The sequence below is a fragment of the Hemitrygon akajei genome, unplaced genomic scaffold (genome assembly GCF_048418815.1).
Source record: "Hemitrygon akajei unplaced genomic scaffold, sHemAka1.3 Scf000038, whole genome shotgun sequence".
Lineage (NCBI taxonomy): Eukaryota > Metazoa > Chordata > Chondrichthyes > Myliobatiformes > Dasyatidae > Hemitrygon > Hemitrygon akajei.
The window spans coordinates 8,345,830-8,365,190 of NW_027331924.1; the positions used below are offsets into that span (position 1 = coordinate 8,345,830).

General features: G+C 44.0%; 1 protein-coding gene across 2 annotated transcripts; it reads left to right on the forward strand.

The window, feature by feature from the left end:
• The first annotated feature begins 304 nt into the window (after positions 1-304).
• On the forward strand, positions 305-14,093 carry LOC140720224 (E3 ubiquitin-protein ligase TRIM39-like). 2 transcript variants are annotated; one of them, XM_073035109.1, is made up of 4 exons: positions 305-435; positions 4,488-4,510; positions 4,585-4,703; positions 13,357-14,093. In XM_073035109.1, the coding sequence occupies exons 1-4, from the start codon at positions 328-330 to the stop codon at positions 13,908-13,910; spliced, it is 804 nt and encodes a 267-aa protein (XP_072891210.1). In that variant the 5' UTR covers positions 305-327; the 3' UTR covers positions 13,911-14,093. The 2 variants fall into 2 exon arrangements, with proteins under 2 accessions (XP_072891210.1, XP_072891211.1); XM_073035110.1 differs by lacking the exons at positions 305-435; positions 4,488-4,510; positions 4,585-4,703 and adding an exon at positions 12,414-12,800.
• The last annotated feature ends 5,268 nt before the right edge of the window (positions 14,094-19,361 follow it).

Consider the following 19,361-nt stretch of genomic DNA (forward strand, 5'->3'; position numbering starts at 1 on the left):
TACAATTAACCCTGTGAATGTGGAGGAGGATGTATGTGAATCAGGTGGGACTTAAAGGGGAGAATAGGTTTCAGGAAAACGTGATTGAATGGGAATGTTTCAGAGCTAGCATGGACATTAATGGACCAAATGGTCTCCTTAATGTCATCAGGAAATACAACACAGCAATACAGTATCTAATCTTCACCTTTCATTCGACAGGAACAGTCACACAGCCTTCAGTCCCACGTCACATCCCAGTTTGCTGAACTGCGCCAGATTATCACTGAGAAAGAGCAGAGCTTACTCTGGGATCTCAGGGAAGAAGAGAAGAGGATTCTCGAGACAATGGAGAAAAATCTTCAGGAGATTCAAGAGAATATAAGGATTATTCAGGTGGAAATCTCTAAGTTAAAGGAACAGATGGATCAAAAAGACAGTGTGATGTTTCTCAAGGTGAGGGATTACATTTGAATTCGTTTCTGTCAAAGGGCACTAAATGAACAGCGGTATATTTGAAATAAACACAGCAAAGCAGCCAAATCTAACAAATCAATTGCCGCTGCTTGTGACCTCACACAGAGTGTTAGACTTGTATGACGAGCCTCCAATCACACGAATAATGACCTTCCAAAATGTCAAAGATTTGTATTCGATCCTTTATCTGCAACAGACAATCAGGAAGCAATTAAACTTCAGCGTAATTAATTGTAAATTAATCAGCAACAAAGTGGTTAACAAACAATATGATATCCGTCCGTCCTCCGCACAAAACTGCCCAGAACAAAGCACGAATATGTAACTTATTCCCTTCACTATTACCACACTCCCACATACGTGACTAGTTACCATAACAATCACGTGACACAGAATACAATGCAGACAGGACTATCAAAGACAGAAAACAGATGCGTTGCTCCTGGACACAGCATTTACAAAATGGCAGTAAACTGTTTTTCACCTGACCATTGACACAACTATTCAGGGTTGTTGTTGTCCTAAAATTGGACTTAAAACAACTCCTGTACATCCCAGGACAGAATGCAATCTTTTCTGAAATGATTTACTCTGATTATAATACAGGGCTGCTGATTGTGCCCATAATTATCTCATTCAATATCCTCTAAAACTGCCATTAACACCCAGTTCCAGTCACAGACTGTGAGTGTGTCTGGTGCGGTGGGTGTGAGGGTCTCTCTGTCAATTAGTGAGAACAAAGAATATGACCCACACATCAGACTTATCCTCTTTGTCCGGTTTCAGTCAGATTAGGGAAACTTTCACTGTTTCTTTAATTTTTCAGGTAAATTTCACATTAGAAACGTAGAAATATAAAAATTGTAAACAATACTGGCCCTTCAGACCACAATGCTGTGCTGAAGATGTCCTTAATTTAGAAATTACCTGGGGTTACCCATAGCCTCTATCTCTCTGGGCTCCATGTACCTCTCCAGGAGTCTCGTAAAAGTCCCCATTGTATCCACATCCACTGCCGTTTCCGGCAGCCCATTCCACGCACTCAGCACTCTCTGCGTAAAAATATTACCCTGACATCTTCTCTGTACATTCTTCCAAGCACATTAAAACTGTGTCCTCTCGTGTTAGCCGTTTCAGCCCTGGGAAAAAGCCTCTGACTCTGATCAATGCCTCTCACCATCTTATACATCCCAATCAGGTCACCTCTCATCCTCCGTCGTTCCAAGGAGGAAAGGCCAAGTTCACTCAACTTACTCTCATAAGGAACTCTCCCCAATCCAGGAAACATTCTTGTAAATCTCCTCTGCACCCTTTCTATTGCTTCCACATCCTTCCTGTAGTGAGGTGACCAGAACTGACCACAGTACTCCAAGTGGAGTCTGACCAGGGTCCGATATAGCTGTAACATTACCTCTCGGCTACATAACTCAGTACCATGGTTGATGAAGGCCAATGCCTTCTTAACCACAGATTCAATTTGTGTAGCAGATTTGAGTGTCCTATTGACTCGGACCTCAAGATCCCTCTGATCCACCACACTGCCAAGAGTCTTACTATTAATACCATAGTCTGCTATCATATTTGACCTACCAGAGTGAACCACCTCACACTTATCTGGGTTAAACTCCATCTGCCACTTCTCAGCCCAGTTTTGCATCTTATCAATGTCCTGCTGTAAACTCTGACAGCCCTCCACACTATCCACAACACCACCAACATTTATGTCATCGGCAAATTTACTAACGTATTCCTCCATTTCCTCATCCAGGTCATTTATAAAAATCACCAAGAGAAGGGGTCCCAGAACAGAGCCCTGAGGCACACCAGTGGTCACCAACCTCCATGCAGAATATGACTCGTCTACAACCACACTTTGTCTTCTGTGGGCAAGCCAGTTAGAACCATAGAACACTACAGCACAGTACAGGCCCTTCAACCCTCCATGTTGTGCCGACCCATATAATCCTTTACAAAAAGTTCTAAACCCACACTACCCCATAACCCTCCATTTTCTTTCATCCATGTGCCTGTCCAAGAGGCTCTCAAATACCCGTGTTTTAGCCTCCACCACTATCCCTTAAAAGTCATTCCAGGCACTCACAACCCTCTGTGTAAAAAACTTACCCCTGATGTCTCCCCTAAACATTCCTCCCTTAATTTTGTACCTATGCCCTCTGGTGTTTGCTATTCGTTCCCTGTGAAATAGGTACTGACTATACACCCCATCTATGCCTCTCATAAACTTGTAGACCTCTATCAAGTCCCCTCTCATTCTTTACGCTCCAAAGTGAAAACTCCCAGCTCTGCTAACCTTGCTTCATATGACTTGTTCTCCAAACCAGGCAACATTTTGATAAATCTCCTCTGCACCCTCTCCATAGCTTCCACATCTTTGCTATAATGAGGTGACCAGAATTGAACACAATACTCTAAGTGCAGTCTCACCAGAGATTTGTAGAGTTGCAACATGACCTCTCTACTCTTGAACTTAATCGCCCTGTTAATGAAGCCTAGCAACCCATAGGCCTCCTTAACTACCCTATCAACCTGTGCAGTGACCTTGAGGGATGTATGGATTTGAACCCCAAGGTCCCTTTATTCATCCACACTCTTAAGTAACTGACCATTAATCCTGTACTCAGTCTTCTGGTTTGTCCTTCCAAAATGCATCACCTCACACTTGTCCAGATTGAACTTCATCAGCCATTTTTCTGCCCAACTCTGCAGCCTGTCTATATCCTCTTGTAACCTTTCAGCACCTACAGCTCCATCAACAACTCCTCCAATCTTTGCGTCATCCGTAAACTCATTCACCCATCCTTCCGCCTGTACACCCAAGTCATTTATAAAAATCACAAATAGCAGGGGTCCCAGGACAGATCCCTGTGACAGGTGTGGTTGAACAAATCAATGTTCCCTTGGATCCCTTGCTGAAATCCATATACACTACATCTACTGCTCTACCTTCATCAATGTGTTTTCTCACGTCCTGAAAAATTCAATCAGGGTCAAAGCATTACTGACTATTTCTAATCATGTTATGCCTCTCCAAATGTTCATAACTCCTGCCTCTCAGGATCTTCTCCATCAACTTACCAACGACTGAAGTAACACACACTGGTCTATAATATCCTGGGTTATCTCGACTCCCTTTCTTGAATAAGGGAATGACATTTGCATCCCTCCAATCCTCTGGAAGCTCTCCTGTCCCCATTGATGATGCAAAGATCAGAGCCAGAGGCTCAGCAATCTCCTGCCTCACGTCCCACAGTGGCCTGGGGTACATCTCGTCCGGTCTCCATCAGAAACAATCTCCTCCCACAGTGGCCTGGGGTACATCTCGTCCGGTCTCCATCAGAAACAATGTCCTCCCACAGTGGCCTCGGGTACATCTCGTCCGGTCTCCATCAAAACAATCTCCTCCCACAGTGGCCTGGGGTACATCGCGTCCGGTCTCCATCAGAAGCAGGCCATTCGGTCCATCATCTTCTATCAATTTCCCTGCTTCAGAATTCTCCTCCCAACTACTCACCACACCCAGCAACAGAGCCCCGAATTCGAACGTTCCTCGCGTGTTTATCCAGTTTTCCCATTACATTCAATCTCTGTTGTTCCGCTTTAACCACTCCTGTGGCAGCGAGTTCCTCTTCACTAAATTTCTTAATGGGATTTATTAGTATCCATCTGGAATTTCATCTCCCACAATTCTTCCCGTAAAGAGAGGTACATCCCCTTCCCACCCGCTCACAAATAAAGCCATCACTGATCTTAAATTCCTACATCTTATCACCCTGATATCGTATCCAGATAAAAATGCACAACCTGTCCTGTCTTCCCTGTAAGTTTCATCCTCTCAGTAATGGTCTGACATTCAGAAACTTTCCCTGTAATTTAACCCGTGGTTCTGTATTGTCCGTGTGTGCGAGTGACTGTGGGATTGGGAATTTTCAACACCTTGTAATGATTTGGATGAAATTCAGGATGTGTACAATAAGTCAATTCTAATCAGATTTTTTTTAAATTTATTTCAGGAGGAAGCTCATTGGAACAGGAGGTAGGACATGCTCTTTATTCAAAACCTGTATAGTTCAAAGTTTCAGTTTATAACCAGCAGTTTAATATTTACAGGATTAATGATGATGTCCAGGAATTGTCAGTGACAGATGAGGCCCTACAGTTTGAAAAATTCGATCACCCGTATTTGTTGAACACAGTGCTGAGAGAAACAGTTGATGCCATTAATCAAGGTAAAACTTACAAAGGCTCATTTCTCCTTGTTCAATTAAGTTCCAACTTGAAGCAAGGATTGTCTGTGATAATGGACTGAAGGGGAACTGAAGTTTATTCCACATCAACACCACTGACTGGGAGGCATCGCTGTCACATGGTCAGCTGGAGATCTCAGACCTCTGGACACACCAGCACAGGGTCACAATACAACCAATACACGGGACTGTCAAATGAACCACAGTGTTCCAATCCCAGGCAAATGCACTAACACACCAGGACATGAGTTTGGATCTACCAGAGGAACTGGGAATTTAATACTGATGATAATATTGTAGGGAATAAAAGCAGGTATCAGTGTGGTGACAGGGATTGTCAGGAAAATACACAAGTCCTTCATGTGCCCTGTGAGTGCAGACTCTGACTGACACAGGTCTTCACCCCACCCCCACCTGAACCCGCAACTCTCACTGATGTTAGATGGAGAATTGGGGAGCTGTAGTGACAGGGGCTCAATCGTCAGGGGAGCAGACAGGAGAATATGTGGACATGAACGGGACACGCGAATGGTATGTTGCCTCCCAGGTGTCAGGGTCAGGGATGCCTCGGATCGTGTCCGTAGCATTTCAGAGAGGAAGAGAAAACAGCCAGATATCTTGGTACGTATCAGAATCAGAATCAGACTTTAATCGCCAAGTACCTGTGCACATACAAGGAATTTACTTCCGGCAGATGTTGTCTCTCTGCTCATAACAATAATAATGATAAATATAAATGAAAATATAAATTGTACATACAGGTAGTGCAATCCAAGTAATAGTTAGCCGACAGTTAACCGGCAGTTAACTGTTCAGCAAAGTGACCGCAGTAGGGAAAAAACTTCTCCAGTGCCTATTAGTCTTAGTCTGGAGGGATCTGAAGCGCCTACCAGACGGAAGCAGATCGAACAGTCCGTGCGCAGGATGGGAGGAGTCCTTTATGATGTTCCCCGCCCTCTTCTTCAACCTGGAAGAGTACAGGTCCACAATAGAGGGCAGGGAGGCTCCAATAATGCGCTCGGCAGTCCTCACTGTGCGCTGTAGTCTGGTTCTATCCTGCTTGGTGGCGGCTCCAAACCACACAATGATGGAGGTGCACAGGACAGACTCAATGACTGCAGTGTAGAATTGTAGTAGCAATTCCTGAGGCAGACCGTATTTCCTCAAGAGCCGCAGGAAATACATCCGCTGCTGGGCCTTCTTCAGGATGGAGCTGATGTTCTGCTCCCACTTCAGATCCTGAGAGATGGTGGTACCCAGGAACCTGAAGTTCTCCACGGTGGACACAGGGCTGCTGAGGACTGTGAGGGGAGACATAGCGGGGGGATGCCTCCTGAAATCCATTATCATCTCCTTTGTCTTGAGCGTGTTCAGCTCCAGATTGTTCCGACTACACCAGAGCGCCAGTTGGTCCACCTGCTGTCGATATGCAGACTCATCACTATTCTGGATGAGTCCGATGACGGTAGTCTCGTCACAGGTACCAATGACACAGGAAGTAAAAGCAAATTGGTCCTGAAGATAGAATTTAGAGAGCTCAGTAGAAAGCTGAGAAGCAGTACCTCCAGGGTTGTAATTTCTGGAATGTTGTCTGCCCCACGTGCCGGTGTGGGTAGGAACAGGACGTTTCGGCAGATAAATGTGTGGCTGAGAAGCTGGTGCAGGGGGCAAGCTTCAGCTTCTTGGATCATTGGGATCTCTTCTGGGGGAAGTATGACCTGTTCAAAAGTGACGGGTTGCACCTGAACCCGGGGGGGGGGGGGGGGGGAGAACAATATTCTCTCAGAGAGGTTCGATAGAGCTGTTAGGGAGGGTTTCAACTAATTTGGCAGTGGGGGGGGAACGAGAGTGAAGGGAATCTGGATAGGACTGATGGTAAGAATACAAAGATAGCGTGCAGTTAGACTGTCAGATAGGGCGGACTGATGCGAGTACAGAATTGCAGCCAGCCGGGTGAGTATCAGTGCATTAGGGTCACAGAATCAAAAAGGATGGCAAATACAGGACTCAAAGTGTTAGATCTCAATGCATGGAGTATAAAAAATAAGGTTACAGATTGTCGGGTGTGATGTTGTAGCCATCGCTGAATCGTGACTGAAGGATGGTTGCAGTTGGGAGCTGAATGACCAAGGTTACACAATGTATCGGTGGTATAGGAAAGTAGGCAGAGGGGGGTGACATGGCTCTGCTGGTAAATCAGTAGAAAGTTGTGACATAAGATACGAAGATGTTGAATCCTTGTGGGTTGAGGTATGAAACTACAGATGTAAAAGGACCCTGATGGCAGTTATATACAGTCACCCCAACAGTAGCTGGGCTGTGCACCACAGGATACAACTGGAAGTAGAAAAGGCATGTCAAAGAGACAAATGTTATGTTAGTCATGGGAGATTTGAACATGCAGGTGAATTGGGAAAATCAGGTTGGTAATGGATCTCAGGAGAGTGAATTTGTTCAATGACTAAGAGATGGCTTTTTAGAGCAGTTTGTCCCTGAGCCGACTAGGAAATCAGCTATGCTGGATTGGGTGTTATGTATTGAACCGGAGGTGATTAGGAAACTTAAGGTAAAATAACCATTAGGAGGCAGTGCTCACAACATGACAGAGTTCAATTTGAAATTTGATAAGGAGAAAGTAAAGTCTATGACGTTGTAGTATTTCACTGGAGTAAAGGAAATTACAGTGGTCTGAGTGAGGAGTAAGCTAAAGTAAATTGGAAGGAGAAGCTGGTAGTGATGAGAGCAGAGCAGAAATGGTGTCAGTTTCTAGGAAACTGGGTGAAGGATAGGTGTATTCCAAAAATAAATAAAGACTCAAATGGCAAAATAGTACAACCGTGGCTGACAAGGGAAGACAAGCTGATGTAAAAGCAAAAGAGAGGGTATTCAACAAAGGAAAAATTAGTAGGAAGACAGAGGATTGGGAAGCTTTTAAATATATACAGAGAGGAACTAAACAAAATATTGGAAGGGAAAAAATGAAACATGAAAGTGAATTGAATTGAATTGACTTTATTACATTCATCCTTCATATACATGGAGTAAAAATCTTTAGGTTACGTCTCTAATTGTGCAAAGTGCAAATTATAGTAATTTATGATAAATAATATGTATAACATACTAGACAATATAACATAGGAATACAGTTGTGTCAGCATGAGTTAATCAGTCTGATGGCCTGGTTGAAGAAGCTGTCCTGGAGCCTGTTGCTCCTGGGTTTTACACTGCGGTACCGTATCCCGGATGGCGGTAAATGGTACAGTTTGTGGTTGGGGTGACGCAGGTCTCCAATGATCCTTCAGGCCCTTTTTACACATCTGCCTTTGTAAAACAAGCTAGCAAACCGAATCAAATTGTGTTTCGTATTGTAAAAAATAGAGAAGAGAATGGATATAGGATCTCTTGGAAATGAGGCTGGATATATACTAACGGGGGACAAAGAGATGGCAGATAAACTAAATGAGTACTTTGCATCAGTCTTCACTGTGGAAGACACTAACACTGTGCCAAGTGTTGAAGGGTGTGAGGGAAGAGAAGTGAGTGCAGTTCCTGTTACAAGGGAGAAGGTGCTCAAAAAGCTGAAAGACCTAAAGGTACATCAGTCACCCAGACCACATGAACTGCACCCTAGTGTTCTGAAAGAAGTAGCGGTGGACATTGTGGAAACATTTGAAATGATCTTTCAAAAATCATTGTTGCCAGAGGACTGGAAAATTGCAAATGTCACTCTACTCTTTAGGAAGGAGGAAGGCAGCAGAAAGGAAGTTATAGACCAGTTAGCCTCACCTCTGTGGTTGGGAAGAAGTTAGCGTCAATTGTTAAGTATGAGGTTATGGAATACTTGGTGACACTGGACATGATAGGACAAGTCAGCCTGGATTTCTTAAGGGAACATCTTGCCTGACAAACCTGTTGGAATTCTTTGAGGAGATTACAAGTAGGATAGATAAAGGGGATGCAGTTGTATATTCGGAATCGCAGAAGGACGTTGACAAGGTGCCACACATGAAGCTGCTTACCAAGATAAGAGCTCATGGTGTTATAGGAAGTTATTGGGTTAGTTAGAGTACTGGCTGACTGGTAGGAATCAGCAAATGAGAGTAAAGCGATCCTTTTCAGGTTGGCTGCCAGTGACTAATGGCATTCTACAGGGGTCATCATTTTATGCTGTATATCCGTATACCCACCTCTCTCTCTGTGGGAATGTTACCCCATAGATCCCTCATAAAAAAATTCTGTCTCACTTTCAATCTGAGCTCTCTGGTTATGTACTCCCATTTCTCGGAAAAAGGCTCACTTTATCTAAGGCCTTTATGAATGTGTTCAGGGGTCATCGCTCAATATCCTACACTCCAACTAAATAGCCCGAGCTTATACACGCTCTGCTTTTAACCCAAGTCCCTAGTCCTGGTAACATCCTCCTGAAGCCTCCTGTCCAGTGTAATGACATCCTTCCCATATTTGGGGAACCAGAAATGCAGACAATACTCCAAGTGTGGTCTATCATCGACATCAAAGACCTTACTTCAGTTCATGTGGACAGTGTGGAATAGGCTGATGAATACAGGACTGAAGGTGTTGTATTTGAATGCACCAGTATACGGAATAAGGTAGATGATGTTGTAGCACAGGTCGAGATTGGCAGGTACAACGTTGTTGGCATCACTGAGTTGTGGTGGAAAGGAGATCCTGGCTTGAAGCTCAACATTCAAGGATACACCTTGTATTCAAAGGACAGGCAGGTAGGCAGAGAGGCTGGGGAGGCTCGGTTGGTAAAATATGAAATGAAATCCTTAGAGAGAGGTGACATAGGATTGGATGATGCAGAATCATTATGGGTAAAGTTAAAAAACTGCAAAGGTAAAAAGACCCTGATGAGAGTGATGTACAGGCCTCCAAACAGTAGCCATGAATAGAAATGGGATACAAATTACACCAGGAGATAGAGAAAAGGACAAGGAGTTTAATTGGGAAAATCATGAAGATGCTGCATTCCAAGAGAAAGAATTTGTACAATGCCTCCATGATGGCTTTTTAGAACTGCTTGTGGTTGAGCCCAATGGGAGAAAGGCAATTCCAGAGTGGGATTTGTATAATGAATCAGATATGATTTGGGATATTATGGTAAAAGAACCTTTAGGAAGCAGTGATCATAAAATGATAGAATTCACCCCAGAGTTTGAGAGGGAGATAACGTCAGATGTATCAGTATCAGAGTGGAGTAAAGTTAGTTATGGAGGCATGAGGGAGGAGCTGACCGAAGTATATTGGAAGGGGACACGAGCAGGGATGATTGCAGAACAACAAAGACTGGAGCTCCAGGGGCAATTTGGATAGATAAAACCCAAAGATGAAGAAGTATTATACAGGGAGGATGAGGTAACCGTGTTTGACAAGGGAAGTCAAAGACAGCATAAAAGCAGAAGAGAGAGCATACAATAGAACAAGAATCAGCCGGATGTTGGAGTATCAAGAAGATTCTGTTCATTAACAGAAAGGAATTACAAAGCCATAAGGAGTGAAAATGAGATATGAGGGAAAGCTCGCCAACAATACTCAAGAGGACAGAAAATGTAAAGAGTAAAAGAGAGGTGAGAGTGGATATTGGATCCCTAGAAAATGACACTGGAGAGGAGAAATGTGAGATAAAGACATGGCAGAGGTACCTATTTAGTATTATGTGTCACTTTTGAAGATACCAACTATATGTCAGAAATGTGAGAGTGTCAGGGGACAGAAATGAGTATTGCTGCAGTTACTGAGGAGGAAGTACGTGGGACGATTGAAGATCTGAAGGTACCTGGACCAGGTGGACTACACCCCAGTGTTTTGAAAGAGTTAGCTGAAGAGAATATGGGGACATTAGTAATGATCTTTCAAGAATCACTAGATATTTGGTCATTCAAGATGACTGGAAATTGCAAAGGTCACTTCACTCTTTAAGAAGGGAGAGCAGTTGGGGAAAGAAAATTATAGGTGGGTTATCTGGATGTGGTGTGCTTGGGAAGACGTTGGAGTCCAGTATTAAGGACAAGCTTTTGGGTACATGGAGGCACATGATAAAATAGGGCAAAGACAGCATGCCTTCCCTTAAGGGGAAATCTTGCCTGACAAATCTGTTGGAATTCTTCGAGGAACACAAAGCCAAGATAGACAAAGAATGATTTGGATGACAGAATTGCTGCCTTTGTGGCCAAGCTTGCAGATGATATGAAGATAGGTGAAGGGGCAGTAGTGCTGCAGAAGCTCGGAATCTGGGGAAGGACAGAGACCTCAGGAAATGGGCAAATAAGTGATAGATGGATTATTGTTTAGGGAAATCGTGCATGCACTTTGATAGAAGGAATAAAGGCATAGACAATTCTGTAAACAGGGCGAAATTCAAAAATCTGAGTGCAAAGGGACTTGGGTGTCCTTGTGTAGGATTTCCGTAAGGTTAATTTGCAATTTGTGTCAGTGATCGGCAAACTCAATGTTTGCTTTCATTTCGAGAGGATTAGAATACAAGTAGAAGGATTTAATTCTGAGGTTTTATAAGGCATTGGTCAGACAACACGGAGTATTGTGAGCAGTTTCTGGTCGCGTGTATCGGAAAAGATGTGCTGGCATTGGAGAGGGTCCGGGAGGTTCACAAGAATGATTCCGGGAATGAAAAAGTTAACATATGATGAGTTAATATGATGTTTCTGATGGTAATATGATGGTTCTGGGCCTGTACTCATGGGAGTTTAGAAGAATGGTTGATTTATTAACCCCCTCAACCCATTCTCCCGCCTCCTCCCCATAAATTTTGAGACTCTGACTGATCAAGAAGTTTACTTACCAACTTCTGCTTTAAAAATCAAACAGGAGAAAATCTGCAGATGCTGGTAATCCAAGCTACACAGGTCCTGATGAAGGGTCTCGCCAGATCTCTCTGACACCTGTCTGGAGAGAGTTGATGTTGGGATGTGGGTGGGTCCAGAACGGTAAACACAGACTATAGGGATGTCCATTTTGGACAGAGATGAAGAGGAATTCCTTTATCCACAGGATAGTGAATCTGCCACAGGCAGCTGTGGAGGCCAAATAACTGAGTATATTTAAAGCAGAGTAACACACACAAATTGTTGGAACAGCAGGCCGGGAAGTTTCTATGGAAAAGAGTAAACAGTCCACGGTTCAGACTGAAACACTTTATCAGGACCTGTGTTGCTTAAGGGTTCTGCAAATTCATCCCCTGTCCTAATGAGGGGCTGCGGGGCATGGGGTTGTGGGAAAGGGGACAAAGTCATCCTCATCTGCCATCTTTGCCCCCTCTATTTTCTCATTACGTCTACACACACAGTTCCCCCACAGGCTTTCCACCCCTCCCCCATCTGGTTCTGGTTCAATCTGCCATTCATCTCTCCCCTACTGGTTCCCATTATCACCTCCTTTACTGTCTCAAACCATCACACTCCCCCACTTCACACTCACAAATGAATGTTAACATTGAATGAAGGGCCTGTCCCTGTGCTGTACTGTTCTATGTTCTCTGTTCCCTGTTTAGAAGGAGAGGAGATCTCAGGGAAACACAAAATTCTTTCAGGGGTCAACAGGCAGGAGTGAGGGAGGATGTTTCCCCTATCTGAGGAGTCAAGGGTCAGGGGTCACTGTGTTTGGAATTCACAGCACCCGTGGGGGTGGAGGGCGGTTCTTAGTCATTCAGTTCACAGAGCCATCTCCGTACAGCATAGAAATGTGCCGTTCGACCCATCACCTCTGTGCTGACCTATTTCCCATCCACATTCATCCCATTGGCCGGCATTAGGTCAGTCTCCATCTGTGCCTTGCCTATTGAAGTGTCTGTCCAAGTGTCTCTTAAACAGCGAGGACTGGAGGCCTGTGACCTGCAGAGGTCGGTGCTGGGGCCGGGTTGTTTGTCATTCATATTAATGAATTGTATGAGAATGTAAGTGACAAAGTTTGTGGGTTTGTGAGAGACACTAAAATTCATGGTATACTGGACAGGGAAGAGGATTATCTCTGTTTACACGATGCCGTTGATCAACTGTAGAAATGGGCACAGGGAGAATGTTTTAAAAGACATCTTGCCAGGTACGAGGAATAAGAAAGGTCGAGTCAAAGGTTCGTGTCGGCCACCCGACTGCGCCTGAGGCCCAGCGGCCTTTCCCTCGGTCCCGGGGTCGCGCTGCCCGACTCTTTCCCCCCCCCCCCCCCGATCCCCGGGGCCGCGCTGCCCGAGTCTCCCCCCCGATCCCCGGGGCCGCGCTGCCCGAGTCACACCCCCCCCCCCCCGATCCCCGGGGCCGCGCTGTCCGAGTCTCCCCCCGATCCCCGGGGCCGCGCTGTCCGACTCTCCCCCCGATCCCCGGGGCCGCGCTGTCCGAGTCTCCCCCCGATCCCCGGGGCCGCGCTGTCCGACTCTCCCCCCGATCCCCGGGGCCGCGCTGTCCGACTCTCCCCCCGATCCCCGGGGCCGCGCTGTCCGAGTCTCCCCCCGATCCCCGGGGCCGCGCTGCCCGAGTCTCACCCCCCCCCCCCCGATCCCCGGGGCCGCGCTGTCCGAGTCTCCCCCCGATCCCCGGGGCCGCGCTGCCCGAGTCTCCCCCCGATCCCCGGGGTCTCTCTAATTCTCTGCTTCTCCCCGCAGTCTCTGTCACCCTGGATGTGAAAACGGCGTATCCGTATCTCGAGGTGTCTGAGGATCGGAAGAGTGTGAGATGGACCTGGATCCAGAGGAATCTCCCTGACACCGGGAAGAGATTCACAGACTGGGCTTGTGTGCTGGGATCGGAGGGATTCACATCGGGGAGACATTACTGGGAAGTGGAGGTGACGGGGAATCGGCTCTGGTGTCTGGGAGTTGCCGCAGAGTCTGTGAAGAGGAAGGGACGGGTCAGTCTGAGTCCGGAGACCGGATTCTGGGTCATCGGGCGGCGTGGTGGCGTGTTATATCGGGATTATGACGTGTTCGGTGGTCTCCCCTCCCCCAAGTCCCGTCTCGCTGCCGGTCCCATCCCCGGGAGGGTGGGAGTTTATCTCAGTTACGAGTCCGGGACAGTTTCATTTTACAACGCGGAGACCAAGTCCCATTTCCACACCTTCACTGGGAATAAATTCACGGGGAAACTTTATCCTTTCTTCGCGACCTGGGATGAAAACCAGTGGCTGAGAATCTGCTCTGGTTCCGCTCCGGGTCTGTAAACGGGTCGGGTCCCGGGACCGGCATCAGGAGTAAAGTCCCTGTAAATATAAATGTGCGGAGAGTGCAGCTAAATACGTGGCTAAGGAGATGGTGCAGGAGGGAGGGCTTCATGTTTCTGGACAATTGGGCTTTGTTCCCGGGAAGGTGGGGCCTATTCCGACGGGACGGTTTGCCCCTGAACTGGAGGGGGACTAACATCCTTGCGGGTAGATTTGCCAGTGCTGCTCGGGGGGTGGGGGGGGGTGTTAAAAAGATTTGCAGAGGGAGGGGAACCAGAGTGTTAGAGCAGATAGTGAGGTGGAGGAGGATAAAGGTCATGTAAGGACTGCATGTATAGACAGAAATCAAAGGTTTGTACATTAAGTTGTAAATTAATTTTCAGAGCTTTAGAAATTGTAGAAAATAAATATTTCCAAAAAGATTTTGATGAAGAACATATGTGAAAAAGTGGCTACTTCAGTTTTACACCTATCGCAATAATTGTCTATGTTAGGAAATATTTTGGATAGTCTCTCCTTTGTTAAATAGTAACAGTGAACAATTTTAAATTGAATTAAACACTGATTGGCACACATCTAAGAGGAATTGACCATCTTCATTAACAAAGGTCACATTAAGTTCTCTCTCCCAAACTTGTTTAATCTTTGGTGATTAAGGGGATCTGTTTTTTTTTGCAGATTTATTTATTTTTATTATCATTTATTTTGTGATGGTCGATTTATGACTTTTGAAGAGTTAATTAGCAAATAATCTTTCTCTCATACACACGTATAATTATCTAAGTTTCCAGATATGAATACATTAATACAAAAAGATAACCTCTCACCTAAGGTTTATACATGATAGAAATATTTGTTGTTTCAGACATGATAGAGGGGGAGTTATGAAAGGGGGAGGAGTGGCATTACTAGTCAGGGAAAATATCACAGCTGTGCGTAGACAGGACAGACCGGAAGGCTTGTCTACAGAGGCCATATGAGTGGAGCTGAGGAACGGGAAAGGTGTGACCACACTAATAGGGGTGTATTATAGACCGCCCAATAGTCAGAGAGAATTGGAGGAGTAAATCTGTATAAAGATAGTAGACCGATGTAAGAAACAGGAAGTTGAAATAGTAGGAGATTTTAACTTTCCACATATTGACTGGGACTCCCTAACTGTAATAGGACTAGATGGCTTGGAGTTTGTGAAATGTTTTCAGGAAAGTTTTCTAAATCAATAGAGGTACCTACGAGAGAAGATGCAATGCTTGATCTCCTATTAAGAAACCAGACAGTCAGGTGACAGAAGTATGTGTCGGCGAACATTTTGGGTCCAGTGACCATAATGTCATCAGTTTCAAGTTAATTACGGATAAGGATGGGTCTGGTCCTCGAATTGAGGTTCTAAATAGCAGAAGGGCTAATTTTGTGGAAATGAAAAAAGATCTAGGAAGAGTGGATTGGGATAAGTTTTTTTTTCCTGACAAGGATGTGTTCAGTTAGTGGAATGCCTCCAAATGTGAACTTCTGAGAGTGCAGAGTTTGCATGTTCATGCCAGGATTAAAGGCAAAGTTAACAGGCAAAGGGAACCTTGGTTTTCAAGGGATATTGGCAATCTGGTTAAGAAAAAGAGTGAAGTGTATAGCAGGTAGAGGCAACAAAGAGCAAATGAGTTACTTAAAGAGTATAGAAAACATAAGAAAATACTAAAGAAGGAAATCAGGAAGGAAAAAAAGACATGAGGTGGCTTTGGCAGATGATCTGAAGGAAAACCTGAAGGGTTTCTACAAGTATATTAAGAGTAAAAGGATAGTAAGGGACAAAATTGGTCCCCTAGAAGATCAGAGTGGTCGTCTATGTGTGGAGCCTCACGAGATAGGGGAGATCTTAAACAGTTTTTTGCATCAGTATTTACTCAGGAAACTGGCATAGTGTATATGGAAGGAAGGGAAACAAGCAGTAGTGTCATGGAACATTTGTAGATTAAAGAGGAGGAGGTGCTTGCTGCCTTACAGAGCATAAAGGTAGATAAATCCCCCGGGCCTAACTTGATATTTCCTCGGACCTTGAGAGAGACTAGAGTAGAAATTGCAGGGGCCCTGACAGAAATATTTAAAATGTCCTCAGCCACGGGTGCAGTGCCGGAGGATTGGAGGATTGGAGGGCAGCTCTTGTTATTCCAGGTAATTGTTTAAACCAGGTAATTACAGGCCAGTGAGCCTGACATCAGTAGTATGTAAATAATTGTAAGATGTTAAGAGAGATCGGATTAACAAATATTTGGACAGCCGAGTGCTGATTAAGGATAGTCAGTATGACTTTGTGCATGGTAGATCGTGTTTAATGAATCTTAAAGAATTTTTCGAGGAGCTTACCAGCAAAGTAGGTGAAGGTAAGGCTGTAGATGTTGTCTACATGAACTTTAGTAAGGCCTTTGACAAGGTCCCACATGGGAGGTTAGTTCAGAAAGTTCAGACATGGTGAGGTTGGAGAGATTGAAAGAGTGCAGAGATTTACTAGGATGTTGCCAGGTCTTCAGGAGTTGAGTTACAGGGAAAGATTGAACAGGTTAGGACTTTATTCCTTGAAGCGTAGAAGAATGAGGGGAGATTTGATAGAGGTTTACAAAATTATGTGGGATATAGACAGTAAATGCGAGTAGGTTCTTTCCACTTAGATAAGGAAAGATAAAAACGGGAGGACATGGTTTTAGGGTGAAAGGGGAAAGGTTCAGGGGGAAAATGAGGAGGAACTTCTTCACTCAGAGAGTGGTGGGAGTGTGGAACGAGCTGCCATCTGATGTGGTAAATGCGGGCTCACTCTTAAGTTTTAAGAATAAATTGGATAGGTACATGGATGGGAGAGGTTTGGAGGGTTACGGACTGGGTGCAGGTCAATGGGACGAGCGGAATAAAGTTTCCGCACAGGCTAGAAGCACCAAATGGCCTGTTTTCTGTGCTGTAGTGTTCTATGGAGTGAAATAAACACAACATGAGAATTATCGATCGATTAATTTTAACTCGTTCACCGCATCCGTTAACCGAACAGAAACACCGGGGATTCAGCAGCAGCTGTGGGCGGCGGGTCCTGAGCTCCCCCGGGTCCTAAAGTCCACCCGTAATGAGACAGGTTAAATGGGACAAGTGGGGGCGGTGCTGACCGGAAAAGACAGTGAAGATTGTTCATTAAGTTCATCTGCCATTTCTTTGTCCCCCATTACTACTTCACCAGCATCATTTTCCAGTGGTCCAGTATGAACTCTCATCTCCCTTTCACTCTTCATGTAACTGAAAACTAAACTTTTAGTATCCTGATTTATATTATTGGCCGGTTTGACCTCATATTTCGTCTTGACCATTCTTATGGCTTTTTTCGTTGCCTTTTGTTGGATTTTAAGAGCATCCCAATAATCTAACATCCCACTCACCTTTGCTACCCTGTATGTCATTTCCTTATGTTTAACACAATTATTACATGCCTTTTCCAGCTCAAACTGTGAATTGATTTAAAGTCAGTCCCATAATGTAATAGTTTTTTTCTGAAAACTATCTACCCTCGCAAAGATTGTACTGAATACTGCATTTGATTTTTCTTCAGCCTTGTACGCTTCACATTGAAATAGAATGTGTTTCGACAGTTTTATAATGACAAAATGTACACGACACAGAATGAAGATTTCCAATTAGTTACAATGCATAATTAAGCTTCGTGTGGACATTTCTATGTCATGTCAATATCATCCCTTCCCTTGTTTTAAGCCCTTCTTCTATAAACCCAACAGGTTTATGTATTCTGTAAAGGTGTCTGTCCTTATGTCCATTATCCTACGTCTTGCCATAAGCCCGTAATTCTTAACACTACCAACCCTTTAGCTTCTAATTTGCTAAGTGGAAGGTCTATGTCCACAGCTTAACATTTAACAGCTTTTGTGCTAAACAGTCAACATCATCATTTCCCTCAACAGTGTGATGTGCAGGGCCCATAATGTGCAGACATATAAATCAAACTTTACATATGAAATACCGTTTGACAAGTTTCCAGCAGTCAATCTGACCTACTGACAGAATGACCTGTTTAAGACTCATCAAAACCGAAATGTATTCTGAGCAAATTATGAGGACCAATCTCCTCCACCCACTGTAAGCCTAAACTGTTGGGAAAGAATTCTGCTTCCTATGCTGATAAATGGCTATAAGTCATTTCTTTATCATTGCCTGCAATTCAGGCACACAAAAAGAGCCACACCAACATCCCCAGTTAACTTATCTTTTGATTCATCTGTAAAAATGGTTACTGTATGATAATAACTTTCATTAATATTATAATGAACCAACAGACTCTCAGGCAGAACCGAATCCGATTGTGTATTCTAAAATCAACTGAAGTCATTGGAAAAAACAAGGTGGGGTAACAGAGAAAGCTACAGTGGGACAGGTTGTATCATCAAATACACCCATATTCCCAGTGTGATAAGAACCCAGCCACCAAAAACAAAAAACACTCTTCTTGTGATGTCCCCAACCGTCCTCCAGCACACCTTTAACAGGATGATCATTTCCTTGCCCCCGCAAATTAATCCAGTATGTTGACATCAACTTGAACCTCTGTTACTTTGAGGGCAATTGCCCCATTGCAATCAGTAAAGCCAAAACAGGAGACAACATTACCGCACCAGAACACAATCTTAAAGTCTGTAATTGTATCACATACAAACATTTTTAATTTGAAGATGAAGCTGATCCATAAGCCACACAGACATAATCAAGAACAGATGAAATTAAACAAATATAATTGATCAACAAAGATCTTCATGTTGCACCCAAGAATACCCACATAGGTGTCTGAGGAGATTTAAAGCTCCTTTACATTCATCAATTATTTTACTGATAGGTGCTTCCACGTCAGCTTATTATCCATCTACATACTGAGAAATCTTACCACTGACACTTCCTCAAGATATTAATCATATAATTTAAAATCAAGTGCAAGTCTATTAATGCTGTTTGTAAACCACGTAATGTGTTTTAACGACTGAAAGCTTAAAATCCTCATCAATCTGCCCACTGTTTGACCTATTAATTGTAAATTGCAATTAATACCTCTAATCTATAAAGCTACGTCATCTGTATATTGTGATTTACCCAGAGTATCCCATTTTCCCATCTCAGAGAAAATATCATTAATCATAATATTAAATAATGAAGGGCTGCAAATACTGCCCTGCGGGATCCCATTCTCTATCTCATAGAAACACAAACATAACATGCCGACCGGTACTTGGACAGTCCATCCAAAAAAAACTCAGAAAAACTATACAATGTCCCCCTCACTCCTAATTTAATCAAAATTCCTTTCTGCCATATCATTTCCCTTTCCAGTATCAAGAAATACTGCTATTACAACATCTTTATTTAATTGTGCTTTCCGAATATCATCTTCAAAACCTAAAACTGAATCTAATGTCATTT

Bases quoted from the DNA above. Each gene is read 5' to 3' on its own strand.
- LOC140720224 (XM_073035109.1), top strand. From the start codon at position 328: ATGGAGAAAAATCTTCAGGAGATTCAAGAGAATATAAGGATTATTCAG. The intron at 436-4,487 runs GTGAGGGATTAC...AATTTATTTCAG, and splicing joins ACAGTGTGATGTTTCTCAAG to GAGGAAGCTCATTGGAACAG. The intron at 4,511-4,584 runs GTAGGACATGCT...TAATATTTACAG, and splicing joins GAAGCTCATTGGAACAGGAG to GATTAATGATGATGTCCAGG.